The sequence below is a fragment of the Carassius carassius genome, chromosome 23, assembly GCF_963082965.1.
Source record: "Carassius carassius chromosome 23, fCarCar2.1, whole genome shotgun sequence".
Classification (NCBI taxonomy): Eukaryota; Metazoa; Chordata; class Actinopteri; order Cypriniformes; family Cyprinidae; genus Carassius; species Carassius carassius.
In genome coordinates this window covers 21,977,889-22,003,606 of record NC_081777.1, presented here as the reverse complement: position 1 = coordinate 22,003,606, position 25,718 = coordinate 21,977,889, and the positions used below count along the sequence as shown (strand labels likewise).

The 25,718-nt window shown below is 41.1% G+C and overlaps 2 protein-coding genes and 1 long non-coding RNA gene across 3 annotated transcripts; 2 read left to right on the top strand and 1 right to left on the bottom strand.

Moving 5' to 3' along the window:
- Positions 1 to 7,433: 7,433 nt before the first annotated feature.
- On the bottom strand, positions 7,434 to 10,505 carry LOC132101948 (uncharacterized). The gene is made up of 3 exons (XR_009423249.1): positions 10,239 to 10,505; positions 8,878 to 8,943; positions 7,434 to 8,246 (listed from the first exon to the last, which is right to left on the bottom strand). It is a non-coding gene; the product is annotated as an uncharacterized LOC132101948 (long non-coding RNA).
- A 3,112-nt stretch (positions 10,506 to 13,617) lies between these two features.
- rxfp3.3a3 (relaxin family peptide receptor 3.3a3) lies at positions 13,618 to 15,099 on the top strand. The gene has a single exon (XM_059507156.1). The coding sequence runs from the start codon at positions 13,689 to 13,691 to the stop codon at positions 14,733 to 14,735; it is 1,047 nt and encodes a 348-aa protein (XP_059363139.1). The 5' UTR covers positions 13,618 to 13,688; the 3' UTR covers positions 14,736 to 15,099.
- A 1,919-nt stretch (positions 15,100 to 17,018) lies between these two features.
- morf4l1 (mortality factor 4 like 1) lies at positions 17,019 to 24,148 on the top strand. Its single transcript, XM_059506532.1, has 12 exons — positions 17,019 to 17,179; positions 18,801 to 18,847; positions 20,523 to 20,590; positions 20,761 to 20,847; positions 21,041 to 21,121; positions 21,275 to 21,300; positions 21,557 to 21,645; positions 21,757 to 21,858; positions 22,335 to 22,423; positions 22,586 to 22,758; positions 23,504 to 23,588; positions 23,884 to 24,148. The coding sequence occupies exons 1-12, from the start codon at positions 17,140 to 17,142 to the stop codon at positions 23,966 to 23,968; spliced, it is 972 nt and encodes a 323-aa protein (XP_059362515.1). The 5' UTR covers positions 17,019 to 17,139; the 3' UTR covers positions 23,969 to 24,148.
- Positions 24,149 to 25,718: the final 1,570 nt, after the last annotated feature.

The window sequence follows — 25,718 nt, the reverse complement described above, 5'->3', positions numbered from 1 at the left end:
CAGTGCACAGTCACCTGAGGGACTCACAGAGAGTCCAGGACAGAAAAGGGAAAAAGCCCTCCGTCCCATATCTAGCAGCATCCGTAGATGCGGCAATATGACGTCACACAGCCGAGGCAAGGCCTGACCAATGTGGCAATGCGGGTCTTACGCAATACTGCCCATATAACAGTCGGCAGCGCATAGCGCTCGTGAACTCAGAATTCCCCTCAGGGCCCTGATTCGCCTATACCGACAGCAGCCTTGCTTGCAAGGCGGGAACCTCCAGGTTATAGAACCTGATAAATGTAGACGGCGAGGCCCAACCTGCCGCCATACATATATCCTGCAAGGAGATCCCAGTAGACCACGCCCACGACGAGGCGATGCCTCTTGTGGAGTGTGCTCTGACGCCCAACGGGCACTGAAGGCCCCTGGAAGCGTAAGCTAACGCTATGGCGTCAACTATCCATCTGGATAGAGTCTATCTCGAAACAGCCATTCCCTTGGAACGCCTACCGAACGAGACAAATAGCTGCTCCGTCTGCCGAAAGGCAGCAGAGCGAGACACATAAGCTCTTAAAACCCTGACAGGGCAAAGAAGACTCGAGTCTCCATCCTCCCCTGACACCGGCAGGGCAGACAGGGCAATAACCTGAGCCCGAAACGGTGTGTTGAGGGATTTCGGCACATAACCGTGCCTAGGTTTGAGTATGACTCTTGAGTCATTGGGCCCAAACTCCAAGCACGACTGGCTCACCGAGAGCGCGTGCAAATCACCCACACACTTCACAGAAGCGAGAGCCAACAAGAATACTGTCTTGAACGACAGATGCTGAAGGCTAATCGATTGGATAGGCTTGAAAGGGGGACCTTTCAAGGCCTCCAAAACCGCCGCGAGGTCCCACATAGGGACTGACGGAGGTCTGGGAGGATTCAGCCTCCTAGCTCCTCTGAGGAACCGGATGACTAAATCATTCCTTCCTATTGACTGACCGGACGCCGTTTCAGAAAACGCCGCGATGGCAGCCACATAAACTTTGAGCGTGGATGGGGCTCTGCCCTTATCCAACAGCTCCTGAAGGAAGGAGAGGACCTCCGTTACCTCACAACTAAGGGGTGAATAACCTCGAGCTGTGCACCAGCTGGAGAACACCGACCACTTCGAGGCATACAGACGTCGTGTCGACGGAGCTCTAGCCTGAGTGATGGTATTTAGCACTCTCACTGCGAGATCAGCGGGTAACCATTGAGTGCCCATACATAGAGGGACCACAACTCCGGTTGAGGGTGACAAATCGAGCCCCTGGTCTGCGAGAGGAGGTCTCTCCTCAATGGTACCGGCCACGGGGCGACATCTGCTAACTGCATCAAATCTGGGAACCATGGTTGGTTCTTCCAAAGAGGTGCTACAAGCAGTATTGAACATCTCGTTTCTCTCACCCGTTCTATCACCTGCGGAAGGAGGGAGACGGGAGGGAACGCATAAAGCGGGCAGCACGGCCATCTCTGTGACAGCGCGCTTTCGTTCTTGGAAAAGAACGCGGGGCAGTGAGCGTCTTCGTGGGACGCAAAGAGGTCCACCTCCGCCATGCCAAATCTCTGCCACAACAGCCGGACTGTTTGCGGGTGTAGAGACCATTCGCCCGTAGGAACATTGCCTCTGGACAGCCTGTCTGGACCCAGATTCTGCAGTCCAGGCACATGCACTGCTCTCAGCGAGCACACGTTGCGCTGAGCCCAAATCAGGAGGCGTTCCGTCAGCCTGCACAGGTTTCGGGACCCGAGACCGACCTGGCGATTTATGTAGGACACCACGGACATGTTGTCCGAACGGACTATGACGTGGTGATCCTTGATATGGGGACAAAAGCGCGTCAGCGCGTTCTCCACTGCCAGCATTTCCAGGCAGTTGATATGATGGAGCTTTTCCCATTCTGACCATAGGCCAAAGGACGGTCTGCCTTCGAGCAGCGCTCCCCATCCCGAAGTGGAGGCGTCCGTCGACACCATTTTCACACTCGGGGAAGTCCCCAGGCTTACACCTGATCGGTACCAGCCGTTCGCTGTCCAAGGTGCTAGAGCCACAACACAGCTCTGATCGACCTTGAAATGCAGCCGGCCAGACGCCCACGCTCTGCGCGGCACCCGAGCCTTCAGCCAGAACTGCAGGGGGCGCATGCGGAGCAGGCCCAGCCGCAGAACCGGAGATGCTGAGGCCATGAAACCCAGCATCTTTTGACAGTGTTTGAGCGACACAGTCGCGCCACAGCGGAAAGAACTCGCTGCACGCTGAATGCCCATCGCGCGCTGTGGTGACAGCCGCGCCGTCATGGAACACGAGTTCAGAACTATACCCAGAAACAGGATCGTCTGACTGGGGTTCAGCGAACTCTTCACCCAATTGACACTGAGGCCGAGCTTCTCGAGGTGATCGAGTAAAACGGCTCTGTGGTCCATGAGCTCCGCTCATGATCGGGCCAGAACCAGCCAGTCGTCCAAATAATTCAGCACTCGTGTGCCTCTGAGTCTAAGAGGAGCGAGCGCTGCATCCATGCACCTCGTAAACGTACGAGGAGCTACGGACAAGCCGAATGGCAGGACTGCAAACTGGTATGCCTGGCCCTCGAAGGCGAATCTCAAATATCGCCTGTGGTTTGACGCTATCTGTATTTGAAAATACGCGTCCTTCAGATCTATTGACATGAACCAGTCCCCTCTGCGAATCTGCGCGAGGAGCTTCCTGGTCGTGAGCATTTTGAAACTGCGTTTCATCAATGCCTGTTCAGCTGTCTTAGATCCAGTATGGGCCGGAGACCCCCGTCTCTCTTGGGCACCAGAAAGTATCTGCTGTACAGCCCCCCCTCGCTTTGAGACACAGGCTCTACAGCCCCTTTGCTCAACAGTTTTGATATTTCGGCCCGAAGTATGCGTGCTACTTCTGTTTTGACCGTAGTTTCGACGCGCGCTGAAAAGCACGGTGGGCGTCGAGAAAACTGTAGCGTGTAGCCTCTCTTTATAATGCCTAGCAGCCAATCCGAAACCCCTGGAAGCACTGACCATGCATTTGCATGAATGGCTAAGGGCTGGATGCGAAACGCGCTCTGTTGACTGGGCAACGGCGGCGCTCGAGTGTGCTGCGCATCTGAGGCGGGGAGCGCGTTGATCACAGCGGGCAGATCGCTCTTCCTCGACCCCGTTCCGGCGCTTAACCGACTGGAGGGAGGCTGAGCGGGTCCCGTGGGACTCGATATATCTGCGAGTAACCGTGGGCTGCATGTGTGCACTTTTACCACTTTAAACTCGCTGTCTGCCTGTGCAGAATGTACGTGCACGGGCCTCGTTTTTACAGAAGCCCCGCGCCGTATGTGACATAGTGTATGTGGGCACTGGGAAGTGGGCACGTTTACTATGCGGCGCGCTCGACCGATCTGTGTCGATCTTATGTGCGCTAGCCCTGTTTGCAGGGCTGTGCTTATATGTGGAGATGGGCACTGGGTAGTGGGCATCGTCACTGCATTTATAGCACCATCGGCCGTGGCCGGACGAGCATGCACAGGTTTCGTTTTTACAGAAACCACATGACGCGTGTGACATAGTAATAGTGGGCACTGAGGGGTGGGCACGTTTACTATGCAGTGTGCGCGACCGACTTGAGTCGACATTATGGGCGCAGGCCCTGTGTGCAGGGCTGTGCTTACATGTGGAGATGGGCACTGAGGAGTGGGCATCGTCACTACATTTATAGCACCATCGGCCGTGGCCGGACGAACGTGCACGGGTTTTGTTTTTACAGAAACCACATGACGCGTGTGACATAGTGATTGTGGGCACTGAGGAGTGGGCACGTCTACTATGTAGTGCGCGTGATCGACTTGAGTCGCTTTTATAGGCGCGAGCCCTGTGTGAAGGGCTGTGCTTATATGCGGAGATGGGCACTGAGCAGTGGGCATCGTCACTACATTTATAGCACCATCGGCCGTGGCCGGGACACCAGAAATTACACCTTTTTCGGGAAATATCTGGGTAGCCGTGATAACGGTTTTCGTGTGCAGGCAAGCGGGCAACCGTACAGGCTTGCGCATTGCAAACAACGCTGAAACAGTCACAATCTCTGGAAACTGAAACAGCGGCGCGCTTAGGTGAGAGCCCGGCCGCAGCGGAACTCGTACACCGGCGCTTCGATGAAGCAGCCATCGTGTGTAGTGCCGACGCAGCGTCATGCAGCATGCGTAGATGGCTTTCCCAGGATGGCTTCGGGGCTCCCGGCCTCACCGTAATCCTCTGCCGCGGTCCCCGCGGCGCGGGGCGACGGCCAGTAGAGCGAGAACGGGGGTCTCGAGCTGCGTTGCTGAAGCTGTTGTGATAACGGCTTTTGTGTGCAGGCAAGCGGGCAACTGTGCAGGCTTGCGCATTGCAGAAAACGCTGAGACAGTCACAATTCCTGGAACTGAAACAGCGGCGCGCTTGGGTGAGAGCTCGGCCACAGCGGAACTCGTACACCTGCGCTTCGATGAAGCAGCCATCGTTAGTAGCGCCGACGCAGCGTCACACAGGAGGCTTTAGATGGCAACACCGCTTTTGCCGCCGTCCAGCAGAGGGCGGACAAAGGTGCGTCGCTATCGCCTGTTCCACCGGCGGAAGTGAGTGGTAGTTCCTGTTTTTAGCATCATCAGTGTGGAGAATGCTAGTGAGACAGACGAACGAGTTCGTGCTGAATATGGAGCGTTCCAAGCCTTCGCCACCTCTTCGTGAAGCTCAGGAAGAAATGAGGCGGGCTTTGAGAAGTACGCTCATCCGAAAGGGAATTACCATCCAGCCGGGAACGAGAGGGGGGGCGCTGGTGCAAACCACTCGCGGCCGAGACTCATCGCGGCCAACACGATCATTCGCCCCGGCTCCTTCTCGATGTCAGCTCGTCTGCTGGGCTTCTGAGCAGAAGGCGCGAGATCCTCGGAGCTCGCCCAGCCCTCACTGCCCGAAGCTAGCAGAGAGCGCGTGTCCTCTTCCCCCGACGCGGCCCTGAGATCGACTTCCTCGGACGACGCGCCGGCAAACAGCGGGCGCTGCCCACCGGGAAGCGATGCAGGGGGGGGCCGGTGAAGCAGGGCGAACCGGCGAGCTCGGTTGAGCTGAAGACGGTTCCGGAATCCGCTGGAAGCGATGCTTTTACGGCGCCTCAGCGCAGCGGAGAATGCAGGCTCAGAGAAAAAGGCCAGGCGAGTCCTCATGCACCATGGCAACAGCTCGCAGTGGGGGCATCCGCCGTCAGCGAGCGAGCGCTGCATGATCTTCACCCAGGCAGGAGACACAGATGACGTACCGGTCTCCCTCGCTGAGTGGGGCTCTGACGAGCCGCAGGAAGGCATCTTAAAAAAGACGCGAGCTCTTTTACGAGTGTGTGTCGCAGGGCGAGCACACACACACACATAAAGAACAGCTTGTATATAACAGGATTGAAAGGATATAGGCGCCGGATAGCGCAGCAGGAACGGCAATGGAAGGCGGCGATGCCAGCAGCTTCAGAATGGCTCGTCCTGCTGATGTGCTTTCTCAGACGGCGCTTGCTTCCTCCGTGATCCAGCGATGCGTGAGCTTCGCTGAAGAGATGAAAAATCAGGTGAGTCAGCCTTTTCGAGCTCCTTTTATAGGTTGGGCCACACCCGTTTCGGCGGGAAGTGGCAAGAAGGGCGCGAAGCGCCCTTATTGGTCTGATGTTGCATCAGCCCGTGCTCGATAGGCTGTGCAGTTGCCGCAGAACAAGCCAATGAGCGAACGAGCCGTCTCGCCTATGGCTGTGTACTGCTGCAAATGCGCTTTACAAAAATACAAAATTAAGGATAATTTTTTGCTTCAGTATTTCGTGAAAAGAGACTTTTCCCGTAGCGTCTTAGTTAAGACGCAGTACGAGAGAGCTCTCGTAAGAGAACCCAAGATAGAGTCATTTTTACCATTTGTGTGTTTGCATTTTTATGGTTCTGGGTTATTCTTGCTGGGTTATTCTCATAATTTAACTTTTGCTTAAAGCAATCATGGATTAATAAATAATGAAGAATACAGGGGTATTTAGATTGTTAAAAAATAATTTTAATGCCATCTGACATTCACAAATTTGTACCAATGACAAACAACATGCAATTTTCCCTTTTTTTCAGCAAATGCAAAAAAAATAAATAAATAAAAAATAAAATAAAAAATCACAGAAATACAGTTGCAATGAATAAGGACATTATTTCTGAATGACCTGTGTCTAGCTGTTTAACTATTACATTTTGACATGTTTAGCTATTTAAATACACAGTGAAATGACAGTGACAATTAACATTTTTTAAATTTAAATGTAAAATAATTTAAAGATGTCCTAAAATTTATATCAAGTATATAAAGACTCCTATGTAGGTAGATGTGCACTGCTTGGTAGTTCAACATATAGTTCACCCAAAAAAAAAATTCTGTCATTTGCTGTATTACTCAGCCTTATGTTATAAACCCCTAAGACCTTCGTTCATCTTCAGAACACAAGTTAAGATATTTTAAATGAAATTCGAGAGCTTTCAGACCAGGGTGAATAATTAATGACAATTTTCATTTTCAGGTGAACTATTGTCAAACACTTAAGCTTTGAAGCAAAGATCTACACCTGAGAGCAGTGTACTCTGCTATAGAGCCTGTCTATGGAAGGAAAATTTTCAAATGGAATTGCAAATTATTTTTTCAAAAGCGTTTTCCACAAATGACAAATTGTGACATAATCCAAACACAATTGCAAATCTTGAACAAAAACACTGTTTCAAAAACACTGAACAAAAATTACTGTTTCAGTTTTCATGAATGCACAGTGACTGCCAAATTTCAAATGGAAAAGCAAATGCCGTTTGCAGCTGTATTTTCCATGTATTTTGATGTAAATAGTGCATGTATAGTGTGTAATAATGCAAAGGTACGAAAGTAAACACTCAATTTTCAGTTAAAGTCAGTTCATCATTGATTCAGTGATGTATCGTCCCTCTGTGCAATCAAGTCGATGATATCGCTTGATATTAATTGTCCCCAACTAAGGAAAACCAAGGAACCAAAACTCCATCGGTGACAGAATGGAGAAAAAAACCTTGGGAGAAACCAGACTCAGTTGGGGGCCAGTTCTCCTCTGACCAGAAGAAACCAGTAGTTCAATTCCAGGCTGCAGCAAAGTCAGATTGTGCAGAAGAATCATCTGTTTCCTGTGATCTTGTCATGGTGATCGTCTGAGACAAGGTCTTTACAGGGGATCTGTATCTGGGGCTCTAGTTGTCCTGGTCTCCGTTGTCTTTCAGGGATGTAGAGGTCCATCTGGTCTGGATACATACTGGATCCGGGTGGCTATGGTGACCTCGGAATAAGAGAGAACAGACTAATGTTAGCATAGATGCATCATAAGTACATGATGTGTTATTAATTACCATGTCGCACATGTTACCTGCCAAAACTCAAATGGAATTGCAATTACTTTAGCATCTGAATTTCCAATGCCTCACATTGAAAGCGGTCAAATTTTTGTTAGAGGTGGGACCATACTATGGAGAGTGTTTGTATTGGGAGGTGATGTCACTCAAAGACAATTTTGCCAAATGCTTTGAACAATGGAGGTTAAGGCACTACTAAAGGAAGCTGCCACTCCGAGAGATGCATGTTAAAGAACAGACAGTGCAACCCAGATCTCCCTATATTCTTGGCACCTTACACCATAAATAATTCTGTCATTTTTACTCCAAATGCAGCTACTATCCCCTGCTAACAGTTAGAGCCCCATGGTACTATTAGTCAATATTCACCATTAACCAAATGCTTTTCACCTGAGGAATAAAATATAGGGTAAGATGCAAATAGGTAAATAAGAGTAGAACTGCAATGTTGTTTTGCTGACGTGCATCAGAGTGCAAACAGTGAGAGATTTGGGGTAAAAACTACAAAATATCTCCCAATACAAACACGCCCCATAGTATAGTCCCACCCTTGACACAAATTGACATCTTTATGTGCAAGGCATCTGAAATTCAAATGCTTTTCAATTGCATTTGGACTATGTCACAATATATGCGTCCACATGTAGAAAAATGCAATTAAATATACAATCTGCATTTCCTTTTGAAAATTGTCCAGAATATCCTTACCTGTCCATTGATTATGATCAATGCCTGAGAGATCTGCTGGCATTTTTAAATCGCCACGACAATTGGGTGGGGTTTTGTGGACTCTGCTCGGTTAAGCAATTCCATGTTTGTTCCAACCTATAAAATAAAGTAAAAAAAATAAATAATACAAATTGTTTTAATTTGTCAACTGTTTATGACAGTGATTCAGTTCAATTAACTGTGTGAAGTTCATCATGAAATTGAGTCCATCTTGATTATTTGTTTAATTTCACATATGAGTTGGTCTACAGAAGCGGAATATGCTATAGTGATTTGCTGAAAGGTGTACTTTCAAACTGTCTAATCAATGGGATGTTCCAGTCATTATAAATCACAATATTATGATAATATGCTGCTGGCTATATCAAACACACACAGTCACTGGCACAGATAAGAGAGACCCAACTGCATGCGCGCACACAGACATTTCTATGACAAGTCACGCAGATACTGGGTTACTCCGCAGCTTTAAAACAGTCCATATATAAACACTTATAGGTGTACCAAAGTGATAAGGACAAGTCAAAAACACGATCTGGAAAACGTTATATGATGTTTACGCTCATAAATTATGGACATTCTGAACACAAAGTTACATAGTGCAGCTTTAACTATAACACGAAATAAAAAATATATGTGCGTTTAAGTTACGTGAGGGTTAACGTTAACGTTAGTTGATTATCACAGACAAACAATTATGTAAAATGATTAATAAACATGAACTTACCTTTAGACGCCTCAATAAGACTGCACTCGACGAGTTTGTCTCTCACAAATGTATCCATGTGCTTTTCTGACAGGAAAAAAAACAACATTTTGAATTATAAATTGTATGTAAAAAAGACTTTATAAACCACACAAGCATCAAATCACCTCACTAACGCGGCCCTCGCTGCGCATGCGCGCACTTTAAAATGCCCTGGAACCAGGGGGCAAGGAAGTCGACCGGAAGTTGAAGTCGGCCGCGAGCTGCCATCTTGTAGCAGAACTTCACTTGCGTTAGCATCCCATTGACTTTGCATTCATTTTGGCGTCACTTTGAGCAGCGAATAACTTTACATCTGAGGCGTTTAAAGACTCCATTTGTCCATTATTTATTTCTAAAGATACACGACAATGTATAAAGGGATCCTTTACCTTCTATGTTACATTATGGCCCCGTAGAAACAGTTTTTGTAAAAATAGGCTAACGATTGCGTCATAACCACTCGACTCTCTGTCCCACAGTATAGAGAAATTACCGTACAGACAGGAGGAGAAGCTCGCAGGCAATCAACTTAATATGGCGTACTGGCGTTACATTTTAAAATACTATACAAAATAATTAATCAGAATATTAACTCCTGCTCACTCACGTCAAAGAACTCCCCGCTCAAGCTCGCCGTCTCTGCAAGATTAACGATGGCAGTTTGCATGCACAGCCACTTAGAAGATTTACATCTGTCAGACAGGTTGCTGACGTCATCAAGCTTAGTTTGAGTCTGCGCGTCAGAAACGGAAGTGCTAAAAATCGCTAAAAATGGGCTTCACTTGTCTCAACTGAGTTCCAATGGGGTCGCTGTGTCCATTTTTTTTTACTGTCTATGCCTGAGACTTCTTTACCGGGAGTCACTTTGTTCGAGAATTACTGAACCGGTTTATTTGAACCGGATCGTCGGTTCTTTTAGACCTGCGGTCCGACTATATTGTACGTAATTTGTATGATTTGCATGTCGATATGGACAAACACAGGCGTTTACATTAGAGCAGAAAGTCTTATTCACTTATTTGAACTCATTTGACTCACTTAAAGGTTAAATTCGCTTTTCAGTGTCAGAAACGACTTTTTCCTCTATTTTCACAGATATTCGCATATTTCAGCCATCCGTCACTGTCTGAAATTTAATAAAACTGTATTAATCTGTCGTCTAAGATACCTTTACACGATTATGCGAGTAACGTAACGTAGGTTGGCCGTTTGAGGTAAACTGTTCATCATTTAACGTAAATAATGTTGGCCTGTAGAAGTTTAACAGTATTGTTGCTGCAAAAAAAGTTATAATTCTGCCAATTTAAAATAATTATAAAAAAAAAATTAAATAAACTTACCTTAAAACAGTTGAAAGTCGTGGCTTTGCCCCGTTGTTCTTCCAAAGTGACAGTTGGGGAGCGATTTAAACAGCTTCAAGGCGCGTTAAATAACCCAGCGCTGGCTTCAAACAACCCAGCGACGCAACCCAGCAGGTTTAACCCAACACCTGGTAAATTGAAACTACCCAAAAGTGTTTAAAAAGAAATAAAATAACCCAACAAAATGACCCAACAGACTCAGCCCAGCATTTTGGGTTAAAAAATAGCCCAGCCGTTTTTAGAGTGATGTGCAAAATATGATCTGAATGGTTTGGATAAAAATGTTTAAATAAATTAGCCTAATGTAATGAGACTTAATATATATTTTTTGGGTCATGCCTAGAACAAAGATACCAATTTTGCCATAGTCAGCCAAACTTCCTGTCCGCCATTTTTTTTAAACCTATTTTTTCAAACACCTCCTAGACCGTTGGTCCAATTTTCACAAAAATTGACTTAGGTCATCTTCAGACCATGCTGGAAAAAAGATAAGGATTTTGTGTTGATATACAAAACAGTTATTGTGTAACGCATCAACGAATTTGCTAGAATGATGCCAAAATGCGTCTGAGGCTGTACAACTGTAAATCTTTGTTTATATCTGTTTGGGCCAGAGCCGTTGCGCTCGGGAAAGCCGCATATGCACGAGTCAGCATATATTAAAAACGTATCTACTAAAAACTACACAGCCTTAGCATGATTATGACCACTATTTTTTTTTTACTAAGACTTCTATTCTATTCTATTCTATTCTATTCTATTCTATCTATTAGACTGTGGCTGTCAAAAGGGTTAGGCTTTACCAAGCTCCGAGCAGATATAAACAAATCACCATTGGCTATTTTAAAAAGGGAGCGGGGCTGCTAGAGGTCCCGCCCTCTCTTCCTGTTGCAGTTGAAACTACGTCACCACATAGAATAATGCTGCGTGTTTCAAGGCGCTTTAAATACGTTCATAATCCTGTGAAGCTTTTTTGGCTGTTGATCTTAATCATGTGTATTAACATTAATTCATGTTTTAATTATCATATGATGAGTTCATTGATGACTTTGCCTCAAGAAAAAGCAGTGTGCGCCTTTTTAAATTTTGAAATTTGGAATGCTCCAGCAAATGACGTACATCAGTGTTGATTTTCGGAGTGTCTATTTACACTAAGTGCAAATAAGACGACTTGTTGGCAGAAGCTATTTACATTAACTCTGCCCACCTATGTGTGAAAGACTATTAGCAAGTGACAGCTTCAGGGGCATCGATGGTAAGGCTTGTGCCGTGGATGTTTTGACACGATCATCCCGAACTTGACTATGACTTTATTCTCTCCCTTTTCAAATCTGTTTAGCATCAGAAAGGCATTTATTTTCAATAAAAATGAAGGAAATGATAGAAAAGTTGAAAATAAAGTATTGAGTTGGGTTAGGGTATGTGTAGGGAGAGCTTTATTGTCCAAAAAAGCCATGTTTTAATTAAAATGAACACTAACACTCAATATGTTTTTATTGCATACTGTTTTATAATTAACTACAATACTGAGAGGAAGATAATTGCCACTATTTGAATTAAGTAGTTTAAATAGATTTTATCATAGGGTAAATGGAATCTATAGCTAGCCTATTTGCACTAAGTGTAATTTTCTTTATTAAATGTATTAGTTTATTTTGATCATATTTAATCTTTTAAAATTATTTATTTAATGTGTGTAATTTTATTTATTTATTTTATTTTTTTGCTGCAGAGCTACAATTGTGATTGTATTTATTTGCTTTTATGTTTTATTGAAGTTTTATTTTGACCCCTACACAGTGGGGAAAATATTTATTTGATCCCCTGCTGATTTTGTAAGTTTGCCCACTTACCAATAAATGAAGGGTCTGTAATTTTTATGGTAAGTTTATTTTAATGGATAGACACACAATATCAACCAAAAATACAGAAAAAAAACATTATGTAAAGGTTAGAAATTTATTTGCATTTCAGTGAGTGAAATAAACATTTGATCCCCTACCAGCAAGCAATAATTCTGGCTTCCACAGATTGGTTCGGTGCCCATGTGGAACACAGATTAGTCCTCTCACTTTAAGAAGTTACTCCGAATGTCAGCTCGTTAGGTGACATCTGTCCACACAATCTGTATCTGTCATTCCAACCCTTTCTCACCACCATGGGCAAGACCAAAGAGCTGTCAAAGGATGTCAGAGATGTTAGATTTGCACAAGGCTTGAATAGGCTAAAAGAACATCAACAAGAAGCTTGGTGAGAAGGAGACAACTGTTGGCACAATTATTCAGAAATGGAAGAAATACAAAACAACCATCAATCTGCCTCGGTCTGGAGCTCTGGGCAAGATCTCGCCTCATGGTGTAAGGATGATCATGAGAAAGGTGAGGGATCAGCCTGGAACTACACGGGAGGAGCTTGTTAATGATCTTAAGGCAGTTGGGACCACAGTCGCCAAGCAAAACATTGGTAACACAATTTGTCGCAAAGAACTGAAATCCTGCAGTCCCCGCAAGGGACTCCTGCTCAAGAAGGCACATGTACAGGCCCGTTTAAAGTTTGCCAAAGAACATATAATGATTCAGAGAAGGCTTGGGAGAGAGTGCTGTGGTCAAATGGGAGAGAGGGAGAGAAATGCTAACTATGACACCAAGAACATGCCTTGACCATCCCTACAGTCAAGGATGGAGATGGAAACATTATGCTTTGGAGCTGTTTTTCTGCTAACGACTTGACCGCATTTAGAGGCAAATGGAGGGGGCCATGTACTGTAAAATCTAGGAAGAATACCACCTTCCCTCAGTCAGAACACCGAAGATGGGTCGTGGATGGGTCATCCAGCATGACAATGACCCAGGAACATACCTCATAGTCAACAAAGGAGTGGCTCAAGAAGAAGCACATTAAGGTCATGGAGTGGCCTCACCAGCCTCTAGACCTCAATCTCCTAGCTTTTTAAACAGTTTTTGTGTTATATATGTGCTGTCGACGTTTTCGTGAATCATCGAATTACGTGAATGCGTGAATGTGCTCGAGAAGCTTATGGTTGCCATGGTTACCACGCTAATACCGTCACTGTTCGTGAGTATCTCTTTACCGCCAGCAGAAATTCGCGCCCAAACTTGTAATAGAATTTTTGAGATCAGTACAATTTTTTGTAACGCAGATACAGTCAGACCACTTATGCATGTAAAAAGTACTTATCCCCTGCCTCCCACATTCCCAAAGATTTAAACCCCCAAAATTCCCACCACCTGACATACGTCAAAATTCTCCAACCAATCTTTGCCCTGCAAGGGCGGGTAATACCACAACACGTGTATCTATGTATATATTAGTAGAAGCGCACGGCCGGTGCGCAAACCGTTGAGAAAACCACTTCAACAGCTGAAAGCTGGCTGAGCGCAGCTGGACCGCGCTATTGGATGCTTAACCATGAGTGACCCGTTTAACAGCAGCAGCAGCAGGGTGTTTAACCGAACCCCTCAGGGTCATGTCACATTTGTAAATCTGGAGGACATAGACGTGACCGCGGACAGGAGCCCGGTCCTACGAATCCTGATCTCAGTGGTGTACATTCTCGTGTGCGCAATAGGCTTAGTTGGGAATTCGCTCGTCCTTTTCATCATGAGAGTGAAACACTGCAGACAGAGGACCACCATTAATGTGTTCATCATTAATTTAGCCGTCACAGACCTCCAGTTCGTCCTGACGTTGCCGTTTTGGGCGGTGGATACCGCTCTGGATTTCAGCTGGCCGTTTGGAGACGCCATGTGCAAGATCATACTGTCGGTCACTGTGATGAATATGTACGCCAGCGTCTTCTTTCTCACTGCTATGAGCATCACTCGATACTGCTCCGTGGCTTCAGCCACCAAGAACAGGGTTCGTCCCCAAACATCATTCTCTGACAAATCGGTTTGCGCATTTTTGTGGGTGTTTGCAACCGTCGCCACCGCGCCAACGTCAGTTTTCTCCACTGTGACCGACGTGGCTGGAGAGAAGCTCTGCTTGCTGAAGTTTCCCGCCGGACATTATTGGCTTGCCTTTTATCATTTGCAAAAAATCATGGTTGCTTTTGTTTTGCCCATGTTGATCCTTTCCGTGTCCTATTTGCTGCTTCTGAGATTTGTGAGAAAGCGAAATCTGAATAGCAGTCATTCAAAGCGCAGGATTCATGTCACCAAATCTATCACAATTGTGGTTCTTTCCTTCTTTCTTTGCTGGATGCCGAACCACGCAATTACATTTTGGGGTGTTTTGGTAAAGTTGAACGTGATTCACTGGGATGAGGCGTATTATATTGTCCATACTTATGTATTCCCCGTGACTGTTTGTTTAGCTCATACTAATAGTTGCTTAAATCCGTTTATATATTGTCTTACGAGAAGGGCTTTGAGAAAGAAACTGAAAAACTGTTTGTCAAATATTGCACCTTGGTTATTAAAGAGGTCTTTTCAGAAATCTGCAAGGCATGCATGAACCAGTGCAACGAAATTAAAATGAGAAAATAATAATGTATATGCAAAATATGTATATATTATATATGTATATAAAATATGTATATATGTTTTTCTTTTTTTGTCACAATTTATTATAAAATGATGTATTATTGTTATTATAGCTACGAACAATACATTAGCCTACATTTAGTTGCATCAATAATTATTTAGAGTGATTAAATTTATTGAATAATATTAAAGAACAAATGAACGATTAAGCTGGAAATTGATATATGGGTCATTATAGGTATTTCTGTAATTTGTAAAAATGAAACAAATGTATGCATGTTTGAAAATAACTATTAAAACAACAACACGCTGTCTTCTCAAAAATATTGTAAAACAGAATCTCCAATAAGGTTGACATAATATGAATAAATCACTACTGATGTAGTCCACTGTTGACCATATAGTTTCACATGCTACATACAGAGGGTAAAATAAGTATTGAACACGTCACCATTTTTCCCAGTAAATATATTTCTTCATGAAATTTTCACCAGATGTCAGTAACAACCCAAGTAATCCATACATACAAAGAAAAGAAAACAAATAAATTCAGAAATTATGTTCTGTGTAATAAAGTAGAATGACCCATGGAAAAAACATTGAACATATGAAGAAAGGGAGGTGTAAAAAGGCATGGAAAGCCAAAATACCAGCTGAAATCTATCAGTAATTAGAAATCAATCCTGCCCCTAGTCAGTGGGAATTAGTATTGGTTCTCAACTGAAGGCCTATAAAAAGATGTCTCATTACCAACCTGTCACACAAGAAACCTTTCAGGATGGGTAAAAGCAAAGAGCACTCTCAAGACCTTTGCAACCTTTTTGTGGCAAAACATAGCATTGGTTACAGAATGTTTTCTGAATGTTCCAGTGGGCACTGTTGGGGCCATAATCCCGAAGTGGACAAAAAAACATTATTTCACCATAAACCGGCCACAAACAGGTGCTCCTCGCAAGATTTTTGACAGAGGAGTGAAAATAATTATCAGAAGAGTTGCCCAAGAGCCAAGGATCACTTGTGGAGAGCTTCAGTAAGATCTGTCATTAGCATGTACAACTGTTCAACTACATTAAGTGATGCACTGAACCGCCCTGGCCTGTATGAAAAAAAAAAGCATGTTGAATTTGTTTAAAGTTTGCTGCACAACGTTTAGACAAGCATGTGAAATACTGGGAGAATATTGTCTGGTCAGATGAGACATAAATTGTACTCTTTTGGATGCCATAATGCACACCATGTTTGGAGGTCAAATGGCCCTGCACATCCCCCCAAAAACATCATGGTGTAGCACTGGCAAAAGTTGAAGTTGCCATTAACAACAAAGGCTTTTGTATGAAGTATTAAATACATTTCAGTAAGCATATTCAATACTTTGCCCCTGGGTCATTCCATTTTATTACACAGAACTTAATTTCTGGACTTCTTTGTTTTGTTTTCTTTGTACATATGGATTACTTGAGTTGTTACCAACATCTGGTGAACATTTCATGTCAACAGCACCTTTAGAAATATATTTACTGAGAAATAATGGTGACGTGTTCAATACTTATTTTACCTGCTAGATGAGGGAACTGCACATCTGCTGACAGAAAGGCAATAGCATGAACATCACAAGAATTCCTTGTACCCCCAAACCCATTTAACAACTCTGTTTAACTGGACAAGAGTTTCCTAAGGAGGAAATAGCAAATAATTTGAAAGAGGATGGACTTGAAAAAACAACAACCTTTTTTGCAACTTTTCATTTAAGGTTTAAGTTTCCATACAAAACTACTGAACATTTAAATGAATGCCTAATGTCTTATAATTATAAAACTATATAAGATTATTTTGTTGAAAGAACATCAGATAAAATGAAACATATTTATGAACTGTGGACCTATTAACTAAATTCAAAGATATATTTTAATAGTAAATTAATCTTGAACTGTTTAAATAATATTGTAATAACTAAAATTCATTGCACCACATTCAGACACTAAAGAAAATCATCATTATATATATATGTATATATATATATATATATATATATATATATATATATATATATATATATATATATATATATACAATATACATACAATGAAAATATAAACAAATATTTAAAAAATATATAGCCTACAATAAAATTTAATACATAGAGTACAATCAAATTTAATACTGCTCTAAACGATAATCCTTATGCAGTGAACACATTTTGTGACGCTCCAACAGTCTGCCGGTTAAATATTGTTTATTATGGGAGTCACCTGACAGGGGCGCCAAAAAAGTGCGTCATAGAAACGCAGCGCGGCGCCTTCACCCTGTGTGAATTAAATCGGAGCTGGCAATGCCTGGATTTGATTTTCCAGCTATTTTTATTGTTTAATCTGTGAATGGCGCCTAAACAGGACCCTAAACCTAAATTTCAAGAAGGTAAGATTCGCTATAGGAAAGCTTTGTCTCCTCTAACGGAATCCTCAGTTGCTCAGTGTATCCTCTCATTCAGCCGCGCAAAGGAAGCGGGCGCTGCCTCCGCATAATGGCGCGTGTACACAACAAGATGTGTATAGCAATTTTAGCCGAGCAATGCTAATTGCTTTCTATGAATTGTGCAGATTGGATTATCAGCACTCAAGCGCATGCACGACTGCACGTTAGTGCTTTCTGTTATATGTACCAGTCTTTATACATGCACACAGAGGTGTGTTCCTGAAACAAAACATTAGATGTTGTCTATGTAACGTTAGCCCATTAGCTTGTAGCAGGCCTGGTTTACAGGAAGCTCCCGTTATTGCAATGAAGTCCTGGCGGGAATGGTTATATATTGCCATTCATAACATAATGCTAGAAATGTCGGGTTAGAGCTATTTTAAATTATTTATGTTGCTAATGAAACGATAGAGGCTTAAACTCAATAAACAACCACTAGAAAGGTCCGGTTACTGAACGAAGCTTTGTTCGTAATCGAATCTTTTTTAGTGTGGCACAGTGACCGTCTAAAATGATTAGTTCATGAATTAATTGGTTCGATTCAACAATTGATTAATTGAACAAGTTATCGTGTCTTAAGATTTTTAATTAGCTGATAATAAACGCAGAGAAAAGCGAGGATTTATTTGATTGATAGGGGGAGTTTAATAACTAAAATGTTAACAAATCAGACTTGGTTGTAATACGTTAAATTTTTATATCGGAGTGTCTATTTATACTAAGTGCAAATAGTCCGCATTGTTGGCAGAGGCTATTTACACTAATTCCGCCCACTAAAGTTGATTCGGCTAGTCAATATTACAAAAGACGGTCAACAGTCATCAGCTCAAGTGACGCAGATGTTAACGTGTGTCATACTCATTTTGACGCGATTGACCCGGGGTCGAATCTGAGGGATATATAATCCCAATAATGTGCCATCCATTTAATAATTTTAATTAAATTTACACTCAATAAGTTATTGCATACCGTTTTATAATGTACTACAATACAGATAATTGCCACTATTTGCTATAAGTAGTATAAAAAGCAGAAAAACCTATTATTTTAACATATTGTAAATAGAATCTATAGCTATTTGCACTTAGTGTAAATGTCATCAATGCTAAGAAAATATGCTATTTTCACTCAGTGTAAATAGCATCTAATTGCTCTTTACACTTAGTATAAATAACCTCCATCACTGTTTACACTTAGTGCAAATAGCCGCTGCCTTTTTATATATACACACAAACACACACAACTTGAATAAATAGAATTTTATTAAAACTTGCAGAACCATTTTAAGCCAAGACTTCATGTGGAACTATTTAATAGATATGCAAATTATGTTTCGATTTTAGATATGCAGGCAGAAAATGGAAAATTACAATAAACACTTATATTAATGTATTTTTAAATAAATTTGTTTAGTGTTTTATGACTTGTTTTGAATGTATTTGCTAAAAAAATACACTATAAACATGTAATCATGTGCTTATACACGTTTTCATATGATTAAATGCTTTCTTTATTTGCCTACCTGTGGACGATATTACACATGAATGTTTCTGATGTATTTCAGGTGAACGAGTGCTGTGCTTTCATGGGCCATTGCTATACGAAGCTAAGGTATCTGTCTGAATCATCCACGCCGTTTTGCATCCTTCAGAAGCCTGTTTGATATTTTTAGGTAGCAATAACATAAAAGGCAATATCCTTTTTTTTAGTGTAAATGTAGACTAAGTGTTTGATGTAGTGGTTTTGTAGACTAGGATTTATGCCTTTGATATTGTTTTCTGCATTAAGTTGAATAAAATAGGCACATCAGCCAGCAACCAGGTGCATCTCAATAAATTAGAATGTCATGGTTCATTTCAAATTCATTTATTTCAGTAATTCAACTCAAATTGTGAAACTCGTGTATTAAATAAATTCAGTGCACACAGACTGAAGTAGTTTAAGTCTTTGTTTTTTTTAATTGTAATGATTTTGGCTCACATTTAACAAAAACCCTCTAATTCACTTTCTCCACAAATCAGAATACTTCATAAGACCAATAAAAAACATTTTTAGTTAAATGTTGGGCTTCTGGAAAGTATGTTCATTTACTGTACATGTACTCAATACTTGGTGGGGGCACCTTTTGCTTTAATAACTGCCTCAATTCTGCGTGACATGGAGGTGATCAGTTTATGGCACTGCTGAGGTGGGATGGAAGCCCAGGTTTCTTTGTCAGTGGCCTTCAGCTCATCTGCATTTTTTGGTCTCTTGTTTCTCATTTTCCTCTTGACAATACCCCATAGATTCTCTCTGGGGTTCAGATCTGGTGAGTTTGCTGGCCAGTCAAGCACACCAACACCATGGTCATTTAACCAACTTTTAGTGCTTTTGGCTGTGCGGGCGGGTGCCAAATCCTGCCGGAAAACTAAAACAGCATCTTCAAAAATCTGGTCAGCAGAAGGAAGCGTGAAGTGCTCCAAAATTTCTTGGTAAACGAGTGCAGTGACTTTGGTTTTCAAAAACACAATGGACCAACACCAGCAGATGACATTGCACCCCCAATCTTCACAGACTGTGGAAACTTAACACTGGACTTCAAGCAACTTGGGCTATGAGCTTCTCCACCCTTCCTCCAGACTCCAGGAACTTGGTTTCCAAACTAAATACAAAACTTGCTCTCTTCTGAAAAGAGGACTTTGGACCACTGGGCAACAGTCCAGATCTTCTCCTTAGCCTAGGTAAGACACCTCTGGTGTTGTCTGTGGTTCAGGAGTGGCTTAACAAGAGGAATACGACAACTCTAGACAAATTCCTTGACACGTCTGTTTGTGGTGGCTCTTGATGCTTTGACCCCAGCCTCAGTCAATTCCTTGTGACGTTCACTCAAATTCTTGAAATGATTTTTCTTGACAATCCTCATAAGGCTGCGGTTCTCTCGGTTGGTTATGCATCTTTTTCCTTCCACACAACTTTTCTGAAAAACAAACTTTTCTGTTTGTTGCTCCTTGTGAAGGGTGTCAATGATTGTCTTCTGGACAACTGTCAGATCAGCAGTCTTCCCCATGACAATAACTTTTCCACGACATTCTAATTTACTGAGATGCACGTGTGTGTGTGTGTGTGTGTGTGTGTGTGTGTATATATATATACACACACGTGAATGGGCTGTTTTCTTCCTCCCTGGTTGTGTTGTATTTTAATGTTCAACATTATTTAAATTGTATCAGTTATCTTGGATTTTTTTTAACCGTCATCTTCTGAATGATGATTTGGATGTTTATACAAATTTTGTCTTTCCTCACAGTGTGTAAGAATCAATATCAAGGACAAACAAGTGAAATACTTTATTCATTACAGTGGATGGAATAAGAAGTAAGTCTGTGTATTCAAGATGCTGGTTTGAATGGATAAAAATTCAGTGGTAGTTAGGACACATTTAAAATCCCCATGTTATACAAGTTAAAATGGTTAATGTAGTTTCTGCTAGTTACCATGTGAGTTGGTCACCTAACTCTAAGAATGTGTGTAAAATGTGTTTCTAGCTGGGACGAATGGGTTCCTGAAAGCCGTGTGCTCAAATATGTGGACAGTAACCTGCAGAAACAGAAAGAGCTTCAGAAGGCAAATCAGTGAGTAATAAAGTTTAGAAACAACAAGTGACATAAAACAGATCTTTCAAAGAAATCAATTAAATTCACACAATGCTTCTATGTCCCTATTGTTTTTTTGTTATTCTAGTGGATCAAGAAATGGTTTATGCAATATGTGATGCATGTTTATCTTTTCATGAAAAAAGTTTTAATGCAAAATATTGTTTTTCAGAGACCATTATGTTGAGGGAAGGATGAGGGGTGTCGCACCGAGCAAGAAAATCGCTGCTGTGCAGCAAAAAAATGTAGATGTGTGAGTGTTACTTTGTCAGCTTTAACTGTTTGAAGTGCCCTCAAATTAACTCTTCTTGCTTCATCTAGATTTTTTTTAAAATGAACTGTCAAAACTGCAAACTCATGTTTACTGGCGCATATTTAACCACTGGCTTTCTATTCATTACACTAGAAAAACAAAGAAGAACAAGCAAAAGAGTAAGTTCCTATTCCCTATGCAAATTCTGATGTATTTTGACCTGCCAAAGCAGTTTGATTGAACCTTCTGAGGATAGATGCTAAAATAACAATTTAAAGAGTTTTACAGTTAGTTTACACATCTGTCATGTTGTTCTCCAAGTTGTATTTGTCAAAATGTTTAAGTAGTTGCAGATGAAATAAAATTCATACATAATGTGGTTTGAAGTCATTGATTATTAACTGATAACAATCTCTCGTCTTGTTTGCTTCTCAGCGCCAGGGGCTGGAGAGGGCACTAGCACTGGGGACATGCCTCACCCCCCACGCAAGAAGAGGGCACGTGTTGACCCAACTGTGGAGAGTGTATGTCAGTTCAAAGCCTGTTTAAATTATTCAGAGTCTGTTCTGAGTTGGTATTTTAACAGAAGTTAAAAGTGAGACTGGTTTTGACTCCCTAATTGGTTTTGTATACAGGAGGAGACTTTTATTAACAGAGTTGAAGTGAAAGTAAAAATTCCCGAAGAGTTAAAACCATGGCTGGTAGATGACTGGGACCTGATTACTAGACAGAAGCAGGTAACAACAAACCTCCTCCCATGCTTCATTCAGTTTTATTACATAATACAGAATGCTGTCTAAAGCAGCAACTAGATAATTATATGATGAACAATTTTTTCCAGTTGCACATTTGCAGAAAATTTCCTGGATATCTGCGTAAACTTGTTGTACAATCCAATTTTGACTTTTTAATTATTATGCCCTGTTCACACCATGGTGTAATTAGTGTAATTAGATGTATTTAACTATGTGATTTTGATCTGTTGTTAATTTTTTTAGATGAATGCATTATTCAGACATTGACATTCGTTTTATGCATTATTGACATAACAGATATATTACAAAAGTAGTTTCAGAGTTTACAGGTTATAATTATGAGTTCTATCAAGAGATTAACCTTTTACAGTTTGGAATCTTGTAATTATGCTAATTCTGACATGATATGAACACGCCTTAATGTGCATTGTGAAAATATTTATTTCTTTTTTGTTTAGCTTTTTCACTTGCCTGCAAAAAAGAATGTAGATGATGTCCTTGAGGACTATGCAACTTACAAGAAATCAAGAGGAAACTCTGATAACAAGTATGTTTGTATGCCATAGGTAAAAAAAAAAAAATTCTTACCCAGTTAGTTGAAATCACCTTTGTACAAATGATTCATTTGTTGTGCAAATCATCCCTGCTGTAGAAATTCACAAATAAGCTGTAGAGAGAGTTTTTAAAGCGATACTTGATCTTCATTCAGAGAATTTGCCGTAAATGAGGTGGTTGCTGGAATCCGCGAGTACTTCAATGTCATGTTGGGCACGCAGCTCCTCTACAAGTTTGAGAGGCCGCAGTATGCAGAGATCCTAGCAAACCATCCAGATACATCCATGTCGAAGATCTACGGAGCTCCACACCTGCTGAGGCTTTTTGGTACAAACTTGCTAATGCTAGTTATATTTTTAAACTTAATTGTACCTTCAAAATCAGAGCAACCAGTCAATTTCAGATATTTTAGAAAAAGCTAAATGTTAAATGTAAGCTTTGAATGCTACAAACTTGTTATAGGAAGATGCATAATAGTCCATACCCATAATCACATCCTCAAAGCTTAGGCTACATCCACACAAAGCCAGAGCTTTCTCTATGCAATCCTCGTCTAAAGAAATATCTGCATCCACAAGAAACCGACACAAAACGATGTAGTATACATGCCAGACCAGTATGTGGCGCTGTAATTCTGCCACAGAGATGCACTAAAAATTGAGAAAACGACTTGGAATATGCGCATAAACCTTTCGCGTGGAATACAGACAAACATGGAACAATACATTTATTAATCTGTGTTAATGACAATCGTTCAGTGTTTGTTCATATTTTTGTTGCTGTTACGTGATTTAGCGCTGCCTGACTAGGGGCAAGACCTGGGCTTATGATGTCAACGCTTCAGAAAATATACGGATACGCTGTCCTAATGAATATACAAGGATGGCATTTTCATACAAAATGTATGCGTATACAGCTAAATTCGTCACCGTGTGGATAGGGCCTGAATGTAATCATGAAAATGTTGTAAATTAGTTCTGGGGGGCTTTAATCTGTGTTTGTATCTCAGAGAATGTTTCAATTGACCATTAGTAATTTGATGATTTATAGCCTATTTTGTGTCTGCTGACAGTGAGAATTGGAGCAATGCTGGCCTACACACCTCTGGACGAGAAGAGTCTGGCCCTGCTTCTCAGCTACCTACAAGATTTTTTAAAGTAAGCAGAAATCTGTTTTAATAATGTTGAATTTGTTTTAAGAATTAAAGCAACTTTGTGAGGCTGTCAGGTTAGGAACAAGACATTTTATGATGAACTTATACACTAGTTTTCAGTGAAGCTGGCCTAATGTCAAGCCAAAGCTATGTAGATTATGAACTATTGAAACTTATTTTTTTTTTTAATATATTTATTATTGAACTAAATTTATTTAAAAATGGATCTTTATACATCACTTGCAGAAAGTAACTGACTTTTAATGCTCGATTTTTTTAAATTGACTTTTATGCTCTAGGTATTTGGTGAAGAATTCATCGTCTTTGTTCAGTGCAAGTGACTATGAGGTTGCACCTCCGGAATATCATCGCAAAGCGGTCTGAGGGCAAAGCCAGTGAGGATGCTTGGTGCTACGTTCTGATCCTCATTTTATTTTATTTTTTTAAATCCATTCATCAGTCTTGTGGAAGATCTTAGTGCCCACAACATCAGTCAATATTGATTCAGTACTTTAAGGATGATGTCTGGTATTTCAAATGAGGATTAAATCTCTTCAGAAAGCTGCTGGTAATTGCACCCATTTTATTGATCCATTTTTTTAATGTATTATTGATTAACAGAACCTGGTCATGTATAGTTGAAATGCTGCATCATTTGTTTTTGTTTTGTTTGTCTTTTTTCTTCTTTTTTTTTTTGTCAAATGATTAATTGCGATTAATCACATCCAAAATAAGATTTTGTTTACATAATACATGTATGTGTACTGTGTTTATTATGTATATATAAATACACACACATACAGTATATATTTTGAAAATATTTACATGTGTATATACATTTATATATTTATATTTTACATTATATATAAATATATTTAATATATATTTAACTAAATATTTTTCTTAAATATACATGCATGTGTTTGTATTTATATACACAATAAACATACACAGTACACACTCATGTATTATGTAAGCAAAATCTTATTTTTGATGTGATTAATCGTGATTGATCATTTTTTTGATGGCACTATTTTTTATCAAACACGTCAGTCAATAAATTGTTCTTCTCAGCTGTGACTGCTGCATTTTTTTCCCCCTACATGACTTTTGCCAATTTTCTTTTAAAAATGTTGAATCGCTTTAACGATGGCTCACATCTTATTGTTAAAAGTAAAGGTTATGTAGCAATATTAATTCAATGGTGTGCAGCAGATGCCATCACATCTGAAAATGTATAGTCTTTGTTTTTTGTTCTTTGCTTGCTTCAATCTAATATACATTTGGGGGGTTTGCAATGACAACTTTTAAGTATGTTGTCTTAAACATTATGAAATTAAAAGAGCATGTTACTGTACTGATGAATGTATAATTTTTCAGCAGACTGCAAATGTTCAGAAACCACCCAGCAGCACTGGTTAACTTGAGAGTGTAGCTCAGCTTCACCTAACAGAAGCTGAGCTACAGTGACCGTTAAAACACTTGTAGAACTGCTTTTTGAGAAATACAATGGCAAAGGCAATGTATACGCACCATTTGGGCGGCTGCTGTTACATAAAACATATTTAAAGGGTGGAATGAATGAGGTCTTTCAAGAGGCTCATGTTTGAAACTGGTTTGTCTACTGGGTTTGGTGAGTTCCCAGACTTGAGTAGGAGCCGCTCAATTATAAAATTACATTTTACCTCAAAGAACATAACCCTGGCGTTTAATGTATCAGAAGCAGCACTGGTGTTATTGTTCAGTCATTCTGTACTTCAACAAAGAAATGAATCTCCTTTTGTTAATATGTTTAGAGGGCTGTTACATGAAACCACAAAGTGGATGGGATTCACAGGATGTGATTCATAACATTCCTTATGTAAAAAAGCTGCATAAAGTTTGGGTCATAATTAGAGGTGCAGGAACCAAGTTGTGTTTATTTGTTTTCTTTTTGGGCTTTGGAGACAGTAAATGAAAAAATTTGGAAGCCATACCAATAAGACGCACACACAGACACATTTTTTTTAATAGACACTAGGTGGCGCTATAATGGATAATTTATTATTTCACTAATAACTCTGGAACCTGAAAAGATAGTGGCCTTAATTTTGTGAGCGCAATGTCTAGAACCTGGTACGTATTGACAACAGGT

What these genes read in the sequence shown, in the direction of transcription:
- rxfp3.3a3 (XM_059507156.1), top strand. Translation starts at nt 13,689, where the DNA reads ATGAGTGACCCGTTTAACAGCAGCAGCAGCAGGGTGTTTAACCGAACC.
- morf4l1 (XM_059506532.1), top strand. Translation starts at nt 17,140, where the DNA reads ATGGCGCCTAAACAGGACCCTAAACCTAAATTTCAAGAAG. An exon ending in CAGCAAAAAAATGTAGATGT is followed by an intron (nt 21,122 to 21,274) that starts GTGAGTGTTACT and finishes TCATTACACTAG; the next exon opens with AAAAACAAAGAAGAACAAGC. An exon ending in TACCTACAAGATTTTTTAAA is followed by an intron (nt 23,589 to 23,883) that starts GTAAGCAGAAAT and finishes TTTATGCTCTAG; the next exon opens with GTATTTGGTGAAGAATTCAT.